A 21,657-nucleotide genomic window follows, 5' to 3' on the forward strand; every position below is an offset into this window, starting at 1 on the left:
CCAAGAAGATCCTTCTACATCGTGATGGGGCAAACTACTACCTGTGGTCAAAGAGGATCGAAGCAAGACTGATTGACAAGAACTGTTGGAATGCCATTGAACCTGGGTTTGGGAATGACGTCCACAATAATGAGAATGAAGAAGAGGCCTTGGCAGAGCTCAACCAAGAACAAGCCAGAGTCAATCGCTGAGCTCGGGTAGTCATTATCGAAGCGCTGCACAGCTCTACTTTCTACGATGTTGGTGAGTTTAAATTCGCAAAGAAAGTGTGGGACACACTTAAGGAAATGTACGGTGAATTTGGGATTATTCACACCATGCTGTTTTTCAAGGAAATGGCTAGGTTGGATAAAGTACCATCAATGCCAATGGCAGATTACATTTCCAAGATGCATGAGTTGATTCAGAAGGTGAGAATGGGTGGCATCCCAATAAATAACACTTGCTTTGCTGCTTTCTTGCTACTTGGGCTACCAGTCAGGGAGTATGATGCTTTTGTGAGATCCTTTGAGGGTGATCTGGATAGGCTCACATCAAGAAATGTAAAGAGCAAGCTTGTGATGGAAGCAAGGCGATTAGCATTGCACAACAGGGCGACATCAAGCAAAGAAGAACCTGTGGCATTAAAAGCAATGGCTAGACAGCATTCTAAGCAGAAGTACAATCAGCAGCCTCAGAAGCAGGACACCTCTGGTGATAGTAAAATGAAGTGTTACACCTGTAAGGAGCCCAGACACAAGGCAAGCGAATGCCCAATCTGGAAGAAGTTGAAGGAGGAACGCACTAAGAAAAGGGAGGCCAAGGCTTCTGTAGCTGAATTTTAAGAAGTAGAAGCAGTGCTCCTATCTGCCGAAGCGGAGGCACACGCCTACATGTCAAAATCATCGGCGGGAAAGTGGTTTCTGGACTCAGGTGCGTCAGATCATATGTGCTGTGACATTAAGAAGTTCAAGGACATCAACCTGCAATGGAAGGGATCTGTGAAAATCAGTGATGGACATAGACTTTCGGTGAAAGGGATTGGGGTAATCGTGATTCAAGAAAAATGTAAGATTGTGCTTCAGGAAGGGATGTATGTCCCTAACCTATACTGTAGTCTGGGGCCTGTACAACAGATCACTGCCAAGTGTGCTTCAGTATTATTCTTGGGTGACCTAGCAAGGGTGGCATTGAACTCTTTGTTGCTAGGAAAGAGGGGAAGATGTACATTATGAATCTGGATTGGGCCTAGTAAAGATAATGCGGGAGCTACTGTGGCATTGCCCGCTGAGGTATTGATGCAGACTTGACATCAAAGAATGGGTCATCTCAACTATGACGCTTTGAAGAAAATTCCAGTTCTGTCTAATGTCAAGAAAGAAGAATGTGGAAAATGTGAGGCATGCATTGAGGGGAAGATGACAAGGATACCTTTTCCTGCAACCACATCAAGAGCATCTAAACCTTTGATGCTGGTACACTGATGTTATGGGACCCTTTAATACCCCTTCATTTGATGGGTCCATTTATGCTATTGTATTCACTGACGATTACTCCAGGTATCTGACTGTAATGCCAATGATGTCTAAGGATGAAGCATTGTCTAGACTCATTCAGTACAAGACCAAGATGGAGAACCTCATGGGCCACACCCTGAAGAAAATTAGATCTGACTTCGGAGGGGAATACTCTGATAAAGAGCAGTTGGACAACTATCTGGGTGCAAACGGAATAGTCATGAAAGGAGCGTGCCATACTGTGAACAGCAGAACGGGAGAGCGAAATGGCAAAATCGCGTACTTATGGAAATGGTGAGGACTATATCATCTGAAGCTGGAGCTGACAAGAGACTATGGGCTGAAGCTATGGCAACTGCTGCCTACAACTGGAACAGGGCGCTGAGCAGTGCCATTGATTTTAAGATACCGCTGGAACTGGCTACAGGAAAGAAACTCACAAGGAGTGCTTATGAATGCATGAGACCCTTCGGATGCAGAGCTCAGGCCATGAGAGAAGTCAGAAGCAAGCTTGATAGCAAGACTGTTGAGTGTATCATGCTTGGTTATCAGGAGGATACAAAGGACGGATACAGGCTTTGGAACACAGAGACTGGAAGGGTAATAATCACGTGGGACGTTGTATTCCATGAAGATGTTTTCCTGTGGAAGAAGAAAGAAGATTCCAGTGATCAGGGGAAGCAGAAAACAGACCATCTACAACTCTCAGGCAAGTCAGATTCCGAGGAGGAAACAGAGAAAAAATGGGAGCAGAAGGGAGACGGTCTGGACAAGGAAGGCGGTAAAGATGGCCGGCATGGAGATGTAAACAATGAGCAGATTCCTGTCTTTGAAGAAATTCCAGTGTTGCCTGAAGATGAAGAAGCTGAAGTTCAAGAAGTCCCAGTCCTGTGGTGGCCCACAAGAGTGCCTAAACCAAAGAAATGTCAGTGCCAAGAATGTAAATACAACCCTGAGTGTCTAGTGGTTAAGCCAGATGAAGAGACCACCATCATCGAACCAAAGAGTGCCAAAGAAGCCCAAGCTATTCCCCAAGCAGAAAGATGGAAATATGCTATGGGAGAAGAGAATAAGAAACTGACTGAGATGAATACATGGGTAGTTGTACCAAGGTCACCAACCAAAGTCACTGGGTCAACATGGAAGTTCAAACTGAAGACTGATGCTAGTGGCATCCCTGCAAAGTACAAGGCCAGGTAGGTTGCAAAAGGATTTGCACAGAGATATGGCTTTGACTAGAGGAAACCTACTTGCTTGTGATCAAAAGAAAGACCATTCGGTTGATGCTCGCTGTGGGAGTGGAGAAGGAACTGAGGTGTGAGCATGTCGATGTAATATCTGCCTACATCAATAGTGATATCAAGGAAGAAGTATACCTGGAACATCCGGAGGGTTTTGATATTGACAAGCATAGGATGGCATGCAAGCTGTGGAAGTGCCTTTACGGTTTGAAACAATCAGGGCAAGAATGGTACCATAAGATCAAGAAAATCTTTATAGACATGAAGTTCAACCCGTCAGTTGGTGACCCTTGCCTATTCTATCATCAAGAAAGGAAAGTGTATGTTGGACTTTATGTGGATGACATTGCCATGTGGGAAAAGAAAGATATTGATTGGTTCAAGAAAGGGTTGAGCCAACAAGTTGAAATACGAGAGCTGGGAGAAATATCTGATTTCTCATCACTGAGAATATTGCGAAAGGAAGAGCACACCATAAGCATCGACCAATGTGCTTATATCGATCAGATATCGGAGCAGCATGAGTTATCGAATGCAGAGGAAAACACAGTCCTCTGAGCACAGATGTATTCTCTGCCAACAATGAGCCAAATGCGGACGCTGATAGTCATGAATATCGAAGAGCCATAGGTACTTTGCTGTACATTGCAAATGGGACAAGACCTGACTTGAGTTTTGCTGTCAGTTATCTCAGTCAATTCTTGGCCAACCCCAAGAGAAAGCAGATGGCTGCAGTGAAATATCTGATAAAGTACCTAAAACACACCCATGACTATTGTATAGTATTCAGGAAGAGTGGGAAGGAGGCATTGATTTTTCTGATGCTGACTTTGCCAACAACAAGGTGGACAGAAAATCGTTCAGTGAACTGGTGGTGTGTATTACCGGAGGACCCGTGGAGTGGAGAAGCAAGAACCAAACGGTGGTTGCTACGTCCACACAACAGGGGGAGTACATTGCTATGGCTATCGCTATGCAAGAAGCACTGTGGCAATGTGGTATATTAAGGGAGATCAATGCAAGTGATCTTTGCATGGTGCCATGCATCCTTGCTGACAATACAGCAGCAATCAACCTTGCAGAGAAGGACATTGTCAATGATAATTCCAAGTGCGTGGATGTGAAGTATCACTTCATAAAGGATGTGGTAAAGAAGGGATTGGATAAGTTGCAATATGTGGCATCTCGTGACAATCTAGCCGACCTTCTAACCAAGGGTTTGACTGGGAGGAAGACACGAGTTGTGTGCAAGAACTGGACTTATCATTCCTTAATAACAGTCAGAGCAATGCCAAAGTTCTTAGTTTGTCCTTCTGATAATTTTTTTTTTTTTTGCATCGTAATCCTTTGCCAAATGTGATTATGACTGGTGTAATTGCATTTATCCTTTATTTTTGTAGCTACTGTGTATATTCAGTTTTGATGCTCGTTCAACGTACTTTTCTTGCAGCTGTTTTATTTTTCATCTGCAAGTGTTTTGTTTTTTGTTTTTGATTTTTTTATGTAATCATTGCAATTTTGCTGTTTTGTGTCGTTGGCTATCCAATTCGCTGCATTACAATAAAATCAAGGGGAAGTGTTAACATATTGTGATTTGTATTGTTCATGTTGTATTAGTGGGTGGCATTGCACTCGTCGCTTGTATGTCGATGTTTCATTAGTATTCAGTCTTTCTCGCTGGTGAGTCGTGGCGCCACCTGTATATAAACAATGCGACATGTTCGTTGTTCCCGCTTCCCTCTTTCAGTCTGAATAAAATCTACCGACGACAACACAAGTGCATCAATCAGACCCTTCCTGGAACTCTGTTAACAAGTGAAACTATTCCTAGAAAGTCTAGAACTTCGTAAGGTTAACAGGCTACACTGCTATAATCAATTTGCTCATGGAATTTGGTGACTATAAATGTATTCATATGAACATGATATGGATATATTAATTAGCATTTTCGAATAATGACCTCAAGGTAGTTCATACAATTTTTTCCCTTTTTTTGCTATTGTGTTTTGTGACAAAAAAAAAAAAAGGACTTCCAAGCCTGAAAATCTGGCCCGTGTGTGCATATGAAGTGTGTTTCTATCAGTCGACTAATAGTGGAATTCTTACTATTGTCCTTCATTTAGGATGTCTTCTTGTACTTGTTAAAACTAGTAAAATTTGAGACACTAGCTTAGCAGAGCTCCAGATTGATATACCCTGAATTATCCAGAGCTTGTTGTACAACATATTTATATGAGTGTGAATGCATTTTATCTGCAAGACTTAAGTTTATATATAAGGGAATTCTTCATTCAGTTGAAAATTCTTAAAATTTCAAACAAACAGAATTTCAAAATACGTACATCAGCGAACAACCTTGCAACTTACCTCCGAGATAAAGAACTCTGGTTGATAATAGTCATAAACAACGACAGTCCCCGGTTTCACCTTCTCGACATCTACTTCTCTGATGATCTTGAAGTTGACGCATGTAGAGTTAGCTGTCAGCTCCTCAATGTAGAATGAAACTTTACTGCCATCAACTTCATATCGTTTAACGACGAGTGGATTGTTGCGTACGATGGCCTTGAGATCTTCCTTTTCTGGAATGTAGCCTGAGACTAAATTCACTTCAATGACAACCATATTGGATTTACCGTCTGGGAGCTGATAAGAGGCACATGCAGTGATAAGCTTAGATTTGCAATTCTTGTCTACTTCGGTTCTCGTGTTCACTGTGAGATCGAAGGCGTCGCTACCTTCAGGTTTTGGAATGTTGTACCGGTACACAGCCTGAAAAGAGTTTGTTTCACTTTCTTTATTTCTTACAATGTTTTAATGCCATTAGTTTGGAATATGCCCATGTCTGGCAACCCAGTACACTTCATGTGACCACTCAAGAAAGAAAAGCTCAAATAAAACAAAGATTGAGAGCTGGAATGTAAGTTACCTGTAAAACGGCACATCCCTGTCCCTCCAAGCCAAAAGTAATATTAGTTGGAAAAGTTTCAAGCGCCACCTGCTGTTGTAGAAGTTTATTGGAATCCGTTACGGTGAAGGAATGGAAAAGTTCCTTGGCTTCCATTGTAACTGTCACATCCAAAGGCCCTTGGTGGAGGAAGGATTCATACTTAGCCATAGCCTGAAGGGCCATCACAGTGTCCTACAAATGCAAAAACATTAGTGTCATAAGATGAAATCGCAAGAATTTCCGTCTGGAAGTTTCATAAGTATGTTAATGTCTCAGGTAGGTCATCTGGGTATTGTTCCATGATTTTAAAGATTCCCAATTACTCTAATACAGTATCCCATTAAGAAGTAAATAGACCTGTTTATTCATCTCTTCATAAAATATCTAAATAACCTCCTATATTATTCCTTCGGACCAGAAATGTGTGTGGGATTTTACCTGAGTGGAGTAAAATCCCCCTAATCCGTTCCTTTGGGTCATGATCCACTTCACGATCTTTCGTACTTGGGCTTCGTGCGTTTCAAAGTCCTGCTCCACTAAGGCCAAAATAGCATAAGCAGCTGTTTCAAGTTCTACTGCATTACTTTTACCTAAGGAGAAAAATTTGTTAAAAGCAATTAGGGCTTAAGAATAAAACTTTCTATATGCACTTGGCAAAATAATAATAATAATAATAATAATAATAATAATAATAATAATAATAATAATAATAATAATAATAATAATAATAATAATAATAATAATAATAACGTGCTACTTGTGACGGTATTAACTCATTTGATGACTACTGGCTATTTGATCGCTGAAATTACTTGGATGGATAACCACCGAGGCTAGCCGAGCCAAATGTCGTCGGTACATAAACCCTTTGAACGTTCACAAAGGTATGAGCTCCATATTGTAAACAATAAGAGTAGAGCCACAGAGCGCTAACACCTCATGGCGCCACCCTTTTTAAGCAGAGCAAATACTCATGGTAGAAATACGATGCTGATAATTACTGATATCATTACTATCCAAGATGCAGTTGGAGAAGCAAACTCTTGCCAACCCAAAGGCCCTCGTATGAAACCAAGCTACTACAGAAAAAGTAATATGAATGTAATGAATAACCAGTTACAGGAGAATAGCAAAGAAAAAACAGATTCATAGCTAAGAAAAACAAATAAAAACTAGTATTCTAGAAAGGAGACCCAACTATGGGATACAGAAGATGATTCCATAATTTGGTCACAACTGGAACATGCCTACCTACAAGAAAACTGGTACTAAGCCTCACAAAGTAAGGCAAGAATTACCTTCATGTCTGATGGAGCTGAATTTGTGTTAAGGGTTCAGCAACTACAGGTCTCTATAATCAGGAAATGTGACCGTTGTAAACAGAGCAGCAACATCTGCACTGACCACAAGCTTGTTTTCAAGGCAAATAACATACTGTGGGCATCTAATATAAATAACAACAGGCCCAAGGATACAATTCTTAGGAACAGCAAACAATGAATTCCTATAGTCATTATGACACTCATTAACCTCTTCACTGGAATCTCTTAGTTTAAAATTCAGTAATAGTTTGGAAACAAGGGCTCCTGTGATTAACGAAGTAAAAAACGCACTGAAGATAAGACCAACTACTCGACATCCATGAACGGACTGGGGATTTCTGTATGACAGTGGAAATGAAATAAATACAGTGCAAGCACCCAGACTGGGGCACAGATGATTGCTTTCAGTGTAGCCATTCAGACGTTTTGCCAAACATGTGGAAAACGAAGCCTCCTATCTAATCTACGAAAGATAACAGACAAATTACAAGCTAAGCAATTAGCAATTTTCGTAAAAAAAGGCAAATGGTCATTTGGATCTACACCTCCATAAGTATCCAGGTTAAACAAGAGATTCTCAATTTCATGAGGATGAAAAACCAGTTTAGTCTGCTGCCAAACACCAGCAAAAAAGGTTGCCTTTTCCTTAAAACAATTACAGAGCCATCTGGTTCAAGCAAGGAGCCACTACTGAGAACCTACACCAAACAGTGCAGAGTTGATGGTAAATCACCATTTATTTTCCCGGGGTGTCCCTGAAAAGAGTTTCTTGTTCACTGTACTTAATTTCCAGCTGAAGAATAAACTCTCTGAGCCACAGGTCTCAGTTAAGTACAATAATTCCATGTAAAATCAGATCTATTTCTTTTCCAAAGATGATAAGCCTCTGATTCGCCACATAAGCACATTTACTAATCATCAATGAACCAGGTTTTGTCGACATTGCGAAAGGTCAGCAAGTGAAAAGGAATTCTACGATAATTTTCGTTGGCAAAACTTTAAGGAGAATGAGCAACAGGCTAAAGTCCTTCATGCAACTGTTACCAATTCAAAAGTGAAAGCTCACTCAACACTCCAGCAGTGCTGGTTATGACAGCACGGGCAGCAAGGAACACTGGGCCAAAGCGATTTCCAGATTTGTGCAAAGCTTCATTTATAATTTGCTCTCTGCTAGATTCCACGGCAAAGAAAAGCTTATAAGGGATGGCAATCAGTAAGAGAAACAGAATTCAACCACCCCCTATCGTAAGTGCTCACAAATACAAAAGAGACCCTTCGACCATCCTCCTGTATATTAGTCAAGATAATTTAATGGCAGTCAAAAATAATGTTATCTAAGTCTGTGTTACAGCAGATGGAACACAAACCTTCATAACTAGAATATCGAGGCACCCATATTTATATCAGGTCTTATGAGGAGCAGGGTAATCATTACTATTATTCACAGCCATCAACCTGCTCCTGGGAATGATGTAACATCATGATGTTAACAAAGAACTTGAAACAGAGACCGTAACATCCTTATTAAAGTTTAACGTTTCGACTCCTCGTTCTTTCCTAAGCTGCTGCAAATACTCACAGAAACAATAAAATCGATAAAATCAAGTGTGATCTTACATAAGAAGGACCTAGTCACGACGTTCCCTTCCTAGGAATGCACTCATAAATAAGGAGAAATTGAGGAGAACATTCAGTATAAAAATAGAAAATTCCATTTTTCCTCCATTGTCTCAAAACATCAAGACACTTGCTCTTCTGTAAATGGCCAAGTGAACAGCCTTCCAGATCTGATTCCTCCATTACTGTTTACAAGAAAGAAACTTTCTTCTCCTCTTATGCTTTTTCTAGGACAAAATGTTCCCTCTTAAACAAAAGTCTTTTAACATTTTCTTCTTTCCAGGATAAAAATGCTTCAACCCCAGTAACTTGCATGCAAATTAATTTCCTGTAAACTAACATCATAGTTTTCAGTTGTTGAAAAATACAGATAACTGGAGACCTTTCTCAGATTTAATGCTTAGTGTCAATCCACTTAATGGGGGTTTACAAGACACGAGAGCCTGCTTCCTCTCACGGACAGGAAAATGTGACTTGAATTCATTGTAAAGAGCACCGATAACACATTTATATATATTGGAAGTGTAAAGGTAGGCTTTGTAGAGCACACCAGCATGCATCATCATTAGACGATACAAACTACAACATAATTAAAGAAAGTTCTGAGCACCAACACGGCTTTTTAGTCACCAAATCCAAACAAGGTGAGTTTTTTTATTTAAAGGCTGCAGTATTTTCTGGCCAGGAAATTCAACCTGGATTCATGACGGCTGCCAGCGTAATCCTGATTGAGAATGATAAAGGAGAGCTCTGCCCTTCATTTCTTCAGTGTCTTCAAACTAAACTCCCATGAAATTAAGATTCCTAAAGTTTAAAAGTGGTCAATATGATGAATACACATGACTCATGTGTATTCATAATGACTTAATGAATGCAACATTCAGGGCATGAGATGAATGGAACTATCAAGCGTGCCCTCGTATACCTCTCATATTAAGAGAAAACGCTGAGTATTGAAATAAGAGGAAGAATGGGGATGAAATAAGAAAAGAGAGGAAAAGTGCATGCCAGTGGAGGGTTTGTGGAGAACATGGACATCAGCCTTGGGAAGAAAAGGTGTCCCGGAGAGAGAGTGAAAGGTAAAGGAGCCAAATCGTCTCTGAATAATCCCAGATGACTCGGGGAGATACTTACCGTCTTGGAGCAGCGATGGTTACAGAATAATGATGAGTAAAGTCAGTCAGAAGTGAATAGTAGTTAGTATACGACTTAGAGAGGTTGATGTCATTATGAGAGTGGCTTTGCAAAAGAATACAAGGGCGGCTAAATGGAAAGGCAAGGACCGGATTATTGTTGATCATAGACAGTACGAGGGAGACCAAAGTGTAACTGGTATCTAAGGGGCGTCTCCTTCAGAAAGGTTCTCAAGTAAGGATTGAACTGGACTTTAAAGAAATTAGGGAATTCTGTATTTAATAAAATTTCTGATTTAATGTCCAAAGCCTTTTTACACTCAACATCGTGTCCAAAAGTGGGTTGTTCCTTAACTTTACGTAAGTCTTCTAATTGTGTTGGTTGCCAGAGGAGTGTCCCAGTAACTTTTCGTGAAGAAGGTGTTCACTTACCATTCCGTAGGTTTTTCTCTCTAGATCCAACATTAAAGACAAGAATGGAAATATGAGGATATGGTATTTGTCCACTATGATGTAATAATTGGAAACGAAAAATATTTTTGGACATTTGGCGATTTTCATGAACTTTTATATTTTCCAACTGCTACTCATAATCAAATTAAACATACCATTCAATTTCCAAATGAAAAACACAATAATCATCAACGTGCAAAATGTAGACATGAAATTTCTTCGAAATTCAGAAGGTGACTATGGGACTCCCTCAGTCCCACTTCTGCCTATCATACTACTTATCACAAAAAGTAGAAGTGATGGAAGCTAAAGTTATACATTACTGAAGGTCGAACACATATTTTTACAGTGGAAAAAATTATTGGGATAGTAGTTAGGGATAAAAAGAAGTTTCATCATAGCAGATTAAGTTTTCATCTATCAAGAAAACTTACTGAACAGTTAATGCTCATGCTGGAGCAACTTCCATGTCTTGACTTATTAATCTCCCGACAAAAGAGAGGTGCATTTACTGGCCAAAGGCGGAGGCTTCAATTTTAGGCCAGTCATTTGGAGTAGCCTCCGACTCAAATGTTTTTATCAGTGCACATGACAAAATAAGAAAACTTGAAAAAACTAGACGCTAGCATACCTCTGGCTGGGGTTTTGGCGAATCCTTTCAGTGATAGATTAAATAATTATGTGTACAAATGAGTAAGGAAAAATGAACGAGAGAATCAAGGTCTATACACTAACTTGGCGATTGTGGTAAGTCCCAGTGAGTAGCATTCTTAGTGACTACAGCAAGACTCAGGAGTTCTTTTATTGTTTCTTGGGCTTTAGGATGCTTGGCAAGGGAAAGGGCATAAGCTTTTAAGGACAATGTGTACGGATCAGAAGAGCCTTGAGAAGTTATGCATTTCTCGGCTAATTCGACGGTTGGGCTTGAGGGATCCTCGCCGGCTTCTAGCATGGAAATCATCACATACGTAGTCAAGGGAATAGAGTTGTTTCCGTCACTAATTCCTCCCTGCGAAATGGAAAAATGGCGGAGATTAATAATGCTGAGACCTTCATGCCTCCACTTTACCGGTTTTTTTCCAGTTGTGGGATATTTGGAAATAAAGTTTGGATTCCACTATGATCAATGGATGAAACATTATATACTTTTATTGAAAGTAAATCTGATTGAATGCATATTATATATATATATATATATATATATATATATATAAATATATATATATATATATATATATACATATATATATACATATATATATATATATATATATATATATATATATATATATATATATGTATATATATATATATATATATATATATATATATATATATATATATATATATATATATATATATATATAAAATGTGTGTGTGTGTGTGTGTGTGTGTGCGTGTTTGCACAATATAGTACTTATTTAATTATAGATTTTGATAACAGTGATGGCCTTGATTTTATGTCGATTTTTCATGCTGGGAACACAGACCCCAAAATTACATTCAGATCCTCGAAAACATCGGGTGAAATTGCATTGAATGATGTGAAGATTGCTCAGAACTGAAATACGAATGTAACGTAGTCACGAAGTTAAACGCTCAGACTGCCGCCGGCGACCTCTCTTGTCTTTGCAGGAGCTGCTGCCCCAGGACCTCGAACGCTTCTCCTTCTGACCACTCGTCTTATTATTTCCTTCCGCTTGGATGGTCGTTGTACATTTCTCCTCGCATTTTCAACTGAAGGTTTTGTCATTGTTGTCATCATACCATTTTTCAGTCCGAGTCTTATATGACGTTTTATTGTATGTGCATGTTTTTATTTACAGTTTTGATAATGAGGCTCAGCCTTGAAACGCAGGTAACAAAACTATGCAATGCCTTAAATGTCCTATTCAAGTTCCTTATGGTTATGTCTGGATTGTTGATTGTTACCACCCATGTCTCTAAATTGTATATGTATATATAGGGTGTAACAAATTTATTCAAATATTTCGGGAAATGAAAGAAAAGGTTATTCTAAGCAGATGTTTTATAAATATATGCATTTTAAGGCCTTTTTTATCGGGGATGTAAATTTTTAAAATGACCGGTTTTTCTTAACCCTTCCCTTCGCCAACATGGCATAAGCGATGCCTGAGTGTCAGGGATAGGGTGGGGTGGTTGATGAAGGGCATCAGGCATCTGTATTGGAAGTCTTTTAGTTATGATTTTTTCTCGCAGGTTCTTGAAAAATGTAACATTACAGTCCCTTCAATTAGTAAATCACCTGTGAACAGGCTTCACTGTAATCTAATTTTAATGATTAGCTTTGCGCATCAAGAAAGTAATGTAAATATCATGGAATTGTTGCATCAGGAGTCAGGACCAGACCTATACTGAATGAGTGATAATGACAGTAATCATGATGACAAGGAAATGCTGGTAGGTAGGATTGCACTTTGAACATTGTCAGCTTTTCGATTACTGCATGACCTTTTTCAGGAAAAACTTATGAAAGTGAATTTTCCATATGTTCCCATTCTCTCTTTTTCATCTGATAGAGACGAAGACATTTTCTTAGGTGTTTTCCCTTCGACTGTGTATAATGAATACTTTTGATGGAGAAGGAGAGACTTTTGAAAGTACGTTTGAAATGTCTATCTTTGATGCAGGGGAGATTCCATTAAGTTTGCTTCCTTTTCCTTATGAGTCCAGTGAATACCATTAACGAAGAGGGGGAACGTTTCAGTGATACTTGTTTTTTTCCCCATTGTTCAGTATCTAAAGAGTACATTTGATTTGGAAGTATTTTATTCACATCGGCGTAATCGCTGATTTTGTTTTTTCATAACAGTGGGGTTCAATGTCGCAAAACCTATACATAAACATCATACCTGCATATTCCACATCACTGGAACGGTAAGGCTTATTGTCTCCAGTTTCTTGCTCACAAAATGAATGAGGAATCTGGCACTTGTAACCCGAAGACACTCTTGGCCGGAAAAGGGAGGCTATTTAGAGTAACAAGTGAAGTGATAAGCTCCACCCCATCCCCATAGCAGTGTGTACTCCGACATCCCGTGCGGGCCATTTTACTTGGCCATTTAATGATAACGATTATTTTAAAAATTAACCTCACCAACTAACGACAACTGAAAATACATATGTTTATAGAACATTTTCTGCTGAGATTAACTTTTTCTTCCATTTCCCCAAATATTTGCATAAACTCGTGTTACACTCTGTATACATATACGTATATACTCTATATATATATATATATATATATATATATATATATATATATATATATATATATATATATATACTTAACCTTCTATTTGCTTTGTAAATCACAAACTTTACTCTCCATTGTAGAATACACACACACACACACACCACACACACACACACACACACACACACACATATATATATATATATATATATATATATATATATATATATATATATATATATACTATAGAATCCTATTCAAGTTCCTTAGGGTTACGTCTGAGCTGTTGATTGCTACCACCCATGTCTCTATATGTATATGTATAGTATACATATATTATATATACGTATATATATATATAGTATATATATATATATATATGTATAATATATATATATATATATATATATATATATATAGATATATATATATTAACCTTCTATTTGCTTTGTAAATCACAAACTTTCCTCTTCCTTGTAGAATACACACACACACACACACACACACACACACACACATATATATATATATGTGTGTGTGTGTGTGTGTGTGTGTGTATGTGTGTGTGCGTGTGTGTGTGTGTGTATTCTACAAGTTCGTGATTTGCAAAGCAAATAGAGGGTTAGGTATATATATATATATATGTATATATACGTATATATAATATATGTATATATATACATATACAATATAGAGACATGGGTGGTAGCAATCAACAGCCCAGACGTAACCCTAAGGAACTTGAATAGGACATTTAAGGCATTGCATAGTTTTGTTACCTGCGTTTCAAGGCTGAGCCTCATTATCAAAACTGTAAATAAAAACATGCACATACAATAAAACGTCATATAAGACTCGGACTGAAAAATGGTGTGATGACAACAATGACAAAACATTCAGTTGAAAATGCGAGGAGAAATGTACAACGACCATCCAAGCGGAAGGAAATAATAAGACGAGTGGTCACAAGGAGAAGCGTTCGAGTTCCTGGGGCAGCAGCTCCTGCAAAGACAAGAGGGGTCGCCGGCGGCAGTCTGAGGGTTTAACTTTTGTTTTCAGTTCTAACATTTATTTAGAGAATCTTTCACTGAATTAGTTTTTTACTACTCTCGCGCTCCCTCTTTTACACTCTCTCTCTATCCCTCTCCTAAAGCTTAAACATATATATATATGTACGTATATATACATATACTATAATATATAATATATATATATATATATATATATATATATATATATATATATATATATATATATACTATTTGTATGTAAATTATAAACTTTCCTCTTCCATGTAAGGTTTAAGTAAATAACTAGAGAATTACCGACAGTGAAACCCTATGAAAATTTTGATATCACATTCATGCTAAGATACTTTCCACTTCGAAGATCCTCAGTAACTGAATCTCTAGACTTACTCGCATATTTACAACTTATTTGCTCAGCAAGGAATAATGAACTACGATCCAGCAGATGTTCAAGGGTTTTTCTCATTTCACATTCAAAAATGTCTTTTAAACTCTTAATTCCCAGACATTTTAAACTTTAGGAGAGAGAGAGAGAGAGAGAGAGAGAGAGAGAGAAGAGAGAGAGAGAGAGAGAAAGTAGTAAAGTACTTTATTAAATGAAAGAGTTCTCTAAATATTAATATTGAAAACAAAACTGCTGTTTATCTTATGAACATTTGGAAACGTAAACATGTTCGCTAATGTGCTAACAGGGCATGTCTTACCTGCATTCCTTTAACAGGGCATGTCTTACCTGCATTCCTTTATGAAATACTTTGCCAACGGACAGGAAACAACCATCTTCGCCTTGCAGTTCATGTAACCAGCGTCTTGTCTCATTTAGATCCGCTTTGTCAACCTGTGCATACAGCAGAACAATGTACTCGAACAATATCTGGCTGGAAGAGTTTCAGTGTAAACATCAGTAAATAAGCTTCACTACATAGCTCAAACTTTCCTCTGAAACGCATTTTTCACCTTATCTTAAACTATACCCACATCAAATTGTGATTTCAATGGCTTCACATTCTGATTATCTGTCTCATCTTGACTAAGTTACTGAGTTTGGTCAGTCAGTCCGCGAGGTTGGGAGAAAATGACTTCCAAGCACAAATCTAGAGATCCTTGGTCTCTGCACAGAAAAATGGAGCCAAAGTGACTGATTTAGTTGGTAGCCTACGGTCTCTGATAGAAGACAGACCAGTTTTGCAAATAAATGTAACTAACCAAGCTTTTTGCTTCCGAGTGTCACCTGACTGACCTAATCTTAACCACAGTTTATTTTACTCTTTCTAACCAAGATCACATTATTTCATTCCTGTGTGTTTGAGGACAGCCTTTTCTTTGGTGGTAGATTTCCTCTATCCAAATCTGGGGTTAACGTATCTTTAAGTTAACTTTAAACATTTTGTATACATACCGAAATGTAACAAAGCGATAATTAGAAATAGGCTGCAAAGGAAAATGAATAGAGGATAAGGAGCAGTGAACCGCCGCAGGAATAGATTTCTAAATTTGTCGATAACGGGAGAACCTCACAAGGCTGAGTTCCTGTACAAGAGTTGTCTCAAAGGACCTGGGACTGGTCGTAGAGCCTTGGGGCGACTAAGACTCCTGGACCATTAAAGAAAGCTACGAGATACCGATTCCGAACTCGAAATCACTTGCTAAGAACAACATTCCATCATCCAAAGACAACCTTAGTACATCAATAACCAGCCATTGTTTCCTGACATCTCTTAATTCATCTTGATTGAAGCCCAAATTAAAACAAATTACTGAACTTTTCAAAAGACTTCTGTGTCTTAGCCTTCCCGATACCTATGGAAGCATCCCTCTACACTCTCAAACCGGGACACTGAATCACCATTTTTTTGTTTGTTACTAACACTTGAGTCTCCTGATATATCCAACACGTCAGCAGTCTTCTTTATCAGTCATTTGGCTGTGATGTTAGTCACATTCAGCCTCTTCATAAGCTTATTCTTTGCAAGCTCTTATTAACATAAAATATGTTTCAATCCGTTTCCTCCATAGAATTGGGCAATTCCATGCTTGTTTTCCCAAGAGGATGACACCATCCGTGCCAAAAATGTGGTGCTTGGTGATTGTTTGGGAGGTGTTTTCGGGAAACTTCAGCCATCCTCACTCACTTTACTTCTGACCCAAATTTCTAGCTTCATGCAATCAGCCAGAGCTGATAATGTGACCCAAATACTTGTGGTCTGATCACGAAGCATAAGGTCTGGTTTGAATATTCAGGTACTGGTGACCCAGTGAAGAGTTAGTATTGTATCTAGAAGGTGCTGAGATGGTAACTGCCCTTCAAGATCTACTACATTATCAGAACAAACTTTATTTACTTTACTATTAGAACATAACTGACATACTATGCTACAAACCCCTCTAACTATTTTATATGAAAAGAATTTTGCTAAAATTACCGGTTGAAAATGGCAGGAAAACAACTAATTGCATGCTTACTAGTATATAAGGCTGTGCCTGAGCAAATGATTTCAGAACAAAAGCTGTGAGCCAAGTGGAGCCTGAGTCGTCAGCGCTTCCAAAGGCACTGAATGCTCCATTGGGATGACGGTACAGGAGCTCTCTTCGGTAACCTGAAAGAGGAAATGTTTTCATAGCACCATATTTTACACATGCTTCAACTCCAGACCTAAGCATTAGATTTGTGATTAAATAGCTGACAATATTTTTGAGAAATGGCATGACTGACCTTCTCTAAAGTGTAGACATGATATCTCATTTATAATCCTTTTTTTTTACGTTACTTATGATGATACTAAAACCTCAAAAGATGACCTGTTCTCATAAATTTCCTTAATTTTTCTGATGATTCTGGGGTATTTTGTTGTGTGACATCTAAGTACTTCATGATGAAGATGTTAGGAACAAAATTCACCATGTTTTGCTCTCCACAACCGTATGGCATACGGATCAGGCCTCCCAAATTCTGGAAAGAGTAGAAACAAATTAAAACACAACGAAATCACGTTGTCAAAATGAAGATGTCAGCGCACATTTCCTTCTTTCTTTTTCATTATCTATCTGTTTTGAACATTTATCCTCATGTCAATCTATAAAGAAAATTCAAGCTCTCACTTTGTAAACTAAGAACAAAACTAAATCAAAACTTTAAGTGTAAGGAAAAATAAAACTTTGAATGATTAAAATGCGCAAAAACTCCAACACCTCAGGGACGAGAGAGACCAGAGACTCACCTCCAGGGAGAGCGCCAAAAGGTCTCCCACAGCAGTGACCCAACCTCTTCCGGAGCCTTCCACCATCACGGATGGAGGAATGATCTCCCACCTCTCAAAGCCATCCTCACCGGACTCAAAATCTAAAGGACAAACACAGTTCATAATATTTTATAGTGGGGCTCATAGGAACTCATCGTGAGCTCAGTATTGCCTAATTATGAATTTAGTTATTTTTAGAAAACAAATTCCATGGACTTCAAAAGCAGCTAGTCTAAACGCGCTTCACTTTTGGTTTGCTATGACAAAGGATTATGAAATCTGAGAGTATATTTCTACTATTCATGCACTAAAAAGTGAAATTTTAAAGACAATGTTAATGTTCCCATTTATACAAAACTACATTTTGTGCAAGTTTATTCTCCAATTGCCTGAAAAAATGTGCTCTTCCAATTGCTATCAACATCAGTTACTACTCCGTGAAGGAGAGCTGCCTTCCTTGACTTCGGCACAGTCGTTCATATATCTGTCATTTCATGAAGCCAGTGCAGTGTTTGTTTTCATGTGAAATTTATTTCTGTGTTTGGGAACCTCAAGGGAATGTCACTGACGAAGCAAACTGTATGTAGGTCAAAAGTTAATTTGTAGGATATCTGCTGGGTCCATCTGCATTCTTATTCTTTTTCCTTTTGCCTTGCATCTATTTTCTATATTTCATTCCAACTCAACTGTCTAATTTCTAGAACACCTCCCACTTATATGTCTTCCTTCTTCAGTTGACAAAGCCCTGAACGTCTAACCAAACTCATAAAATACTACAAAGCTGTCTTTAACAGCTTTCTTCCAAACATTAGCTATTGAGCATGACAAAACATAGGTGAATTTCACACTTCCACCCTGGAATTTTAAATGCTATTCTTGCATTTGTATACTTTCAAATATAGATACACATGCAAAAATGTGTACGTCCTCCCTCCTAACACACCTATAAGAAACACTCTTTTCGCCAATTTACTTTCCAGCATTCTTTCTAATGACTAAACCATCTCTTAACAATCACCCATAATTTCTACTATACAAACTTGCTTAACACTTCTGTGTGTCTCCACATTAAGCCGCGTCTTTAAAGCTCAAAACACTTATACGTTGGTCTACCAAAAAAGAGAGAGAGAGAAAAAAAGAAGCAAACGTTTGAATTCAGGGGTAAACGTGTCTCCTGAAATCAGATATGTTAACTGACTGGAGCTGATTTAAATAAACACGTCCTCATCATGGTAATGCAATGTTAAATGTTTTTCTTTTGCCTGTAGTAATTATAGTTCTATTCCCTATAATGATACAAGCACAAATGTCTCAACATGTTTTTGATCCCTGTTTCTACATATTTTTGGCCGACATCCCCACTTACAACCTCAGTGAGTGTTCTAGTGGGATAGGGCATGAACGAAATCTCCCTGCCTGTTTGGGGGTTTTAAGGTAGGCAAAGTCAAAGAATTACTTGTTGAGAGAGAGAGAGAGAGAGAGAGAGAGAGAGAGAGAGAGAGAGAGAGAGAGAGAGAGAGAGAGAGAGAGAGAGAGAGAGAGAGAGAGAGCTAGCATTTACATTAAGCAGCAAAAAGTGAGGCTATAAATCAAGGGCACGAGTACGTAACTAAGATGGTTTAGTTGTGCAATGAGGGAGAAGGTGACTGTAAAAGGGTCTAACACATAAGAGTTTCACTTACTGCTGTAACCCTATTGCTAGTTATGAGACATTAGTTTTCACCTATTTATCCTTGTAATAAATTAAAAAAGTTCCAATGACAGTTTTAGATTCCACACTGTAGTAATATTTGCAATGATAGTAGGCTACAGACCACATGCTTACCTTGAGAACAAATGTATTTTGTCCAACTCTTCTCTCTCAGGTAACCTTCAGCTTCGACTTTCATAGGTCTGATTATGGTGTCCCTGGTGAGGAAAACAAACAAAAACCATCAGTAAAAAGGAACTCTTGGGTAAGCAAAATTAATAAGAGAAAATAGCAGAGTTTGCTTCTCCTATTTTCGGTGTTTACCGGTGTAACCAACATTTGAGGCAAATGGCATCCTCCATGTAAAGAATTTGACTTTCCTTAAGGGTCCTAACTCAGAAGTCAACACCAGGCCTCTTATTTACCTCAATATCTCACTAACGCTTAGTGGCTGACGTGATGCAAAGGCCCACTGTGGCATAAGGCAGGCTTATTCTGTATCAACCAGTCAACTCGGGTAAAGACACCAACTGAATACATATTAAGGACATTTATTCCACTTACCGTTTACTGACAGTCTTATCTTCAGCAACACAGTCCTCAGAATTGTCATGGTCGATGAAGGCTGTTACAGTGAGGTTGACATCACCTAGAGACAGTAGGTCTATCCTAAAAGTTATGACATCTTTGTCCTTAGCAGCCAAACACGTAGTTCTTTGGCCTTTTGGTCCTTCACTTGGTTCATCAAGTATTTTATATTCTGAGCTCTCTTCAAGCCTCAGTGTAACCTAAGAATGAAAACCAAAGAAAATGTAAGGTTTGAAAAGCGGAACGAAACCTTTGTAATAATTGTTCTGTTGTTTCTTCGAGTTATTTACACAACAGCCACGTAATTATCCTAAGGTGTGAGATTACTTCTATTTCACCTGTGCATCTTACCACCGTTTACTTGAATACAAGAAAAATGCATATTATCAATTTCTTTTAAAACCTGAAACAGTGTAACATACGAATACGAATCTGGAACAGAAGCTCTTGAGAAACAACTAGGAAGAAGGCACCAGATGGTCTTGACAACTCATGAGTTGATACAAATTAGTCTATCTATAAGTAGTATTTAAGTACCCAATGCCAAAGGAAAACTACCATTAAATTCATCAACTAAACATTCTGGAATTCGAGAAGCGCTATAGTATGTGAAAGCCAGGATCTACAATCTAAAATTGCTCGGAGAACTGTTCTCTGTAAGCTTAAATTCTTGTAACCAAACATTGTTGGTGCAAAAAGAGGGGTTTGCAAAGAACAAGCTCATGGTTTTTGGATTGATGAGATCGCATTTTTCTGTTGTACATATATGGATATCCTGTCTTCACTTTGTATTGTCATTACAGTAATACAATAGTACTGAACTTTACCGGTAATGTTTGATTGAGATAACTGAAGACTGAAATCTTAACAGGGAGGATTTCCCCTCTCTTAATGGATGGGGGGAGGGTAAGGTCCACGAAAAATGGCAAGAAGGTCGTGATTGAAGATTCCTGTGATACTCCGATGCCTTCATTAGGAAGGGCACACACCGCACTTCCAACCCATTCAGTTATTGTGTCTGGCAAGGTAACAGTCCGATTGTAGACACCAGTTGGTCTGAATAAAGAAAGAACGAAAAAACAAAATTAAAATCATGTTTAGCCTTACCTACAGGTCAGTTCCTTCATATTGTTTTCCTGAAATACTTGGCCTTTAAAGGTTTATAATCCAAATAATAAATTCTGGAGAGCCAGGTCATTTTGCACGAAAATACGACTAATAAGAACAACAGCTAATCAACATTGATATGCAGATCGCTCTGTAAAACAAGTGGGGTCACTCAGCTTGCTTAACTATAAAGCTGAAAAGTACAGAATGTTCAGGTAAAGTCTAGGTTTTCAGAAATATTAGGTAAACCAGACCATTATAAATGCATTCAGTGTTCTGCGTGGCCCTTGCCCAATGATGCTGTTAATTTATTTTCTGATAATTCAAAGTTTTTTTGTTTTTTTTCCATTAGTCCATTTCCAATCTTTTTACGTTGAAGTCTGTAATTTACTCTTTTATATTTGATAAATATAGATAATCATAACTTAGCTGTTAGTAAACTAAGATGCTAATATGAGCTCCGGATTGGCGGCTGTGAAGTCTCATACTGTAAAATGAATTTGTGAGCCATATAAACATAATCTTCGGAAAACAAGTTTTCTGTTTCTTAACAGAAAATCATATATTGAACATTTG

General features: G+C 38.2%; 1 protein-coding gene across 2 annotated transcripts in view; it reads right to left on the minus strand.

The window, feature by feature from the left end:
- The window catches only part of LOC135206041 (alpha-1-inhibitor 3-like), a 168,601-nt gene that overhangs the window by 34,076 nt on the left and 112,868 nt on the right, over positions 1–21,657 (minus strand). For both annotated transcript variants that reach the window (XM_064237237.1, XM_064237227.1), the window contains exons 16-26: positions 20,802–21,030; positions 19,951–20,174; positions 19,522–19,604; positions 17,676–17,797; positions 17,257–17,407; positions 16,921–17,054; positions 15,191–15,295; positions 10,948–11,221; positions 6,126–6,277; positions 5,667–5,879; positions 5,105–5,509 (exon numbers count right to left, since the gene is read on the minus strand). In XM_064237237.1, coding sequence (XP_064093307.1) covers positions 5,105–5,509; positions 5,667–5,879; positions 6,126–6,277; positions 10,948–11,221; positions 15,191–15,295; positions 16,921–17,054; positions 17,257–17,407; positions 17,676–17,797; positions 19,522–19,604; positions 19,951–20,174; positions 20,802–21,030 — 2,092 coding nt within the window. The remainder of the gene's footprint in view (positions 1–5,104; positions 5,510–5,666; positions 5,880–6,125; positions 6,278–10,947; positions 11,222–15,190; positions 15,296–16,920; positions 17,055–17,256; positions 17,408–17,675; positions 17,798–19,521; positions 19,605–19,950; positions 20,175–20,801; positions 21,031–21,657) is intronic.

This window comes from Macrobrachium nipponense, chromosome 11 (genome assembly GCF_015104395.2).
Source record: "Macrobrachium nipponense isolate FS-2020 chromosome 11, ASM1510439v2, whole genome shotgun sequence".
NCBI classification, from domain to species: Eukaryota; Metazoa; Arthropoda; class Malacostraca; order Decapoda; family Palaemonidae; genus Macrobrachium; species Macrobrachium nipponense.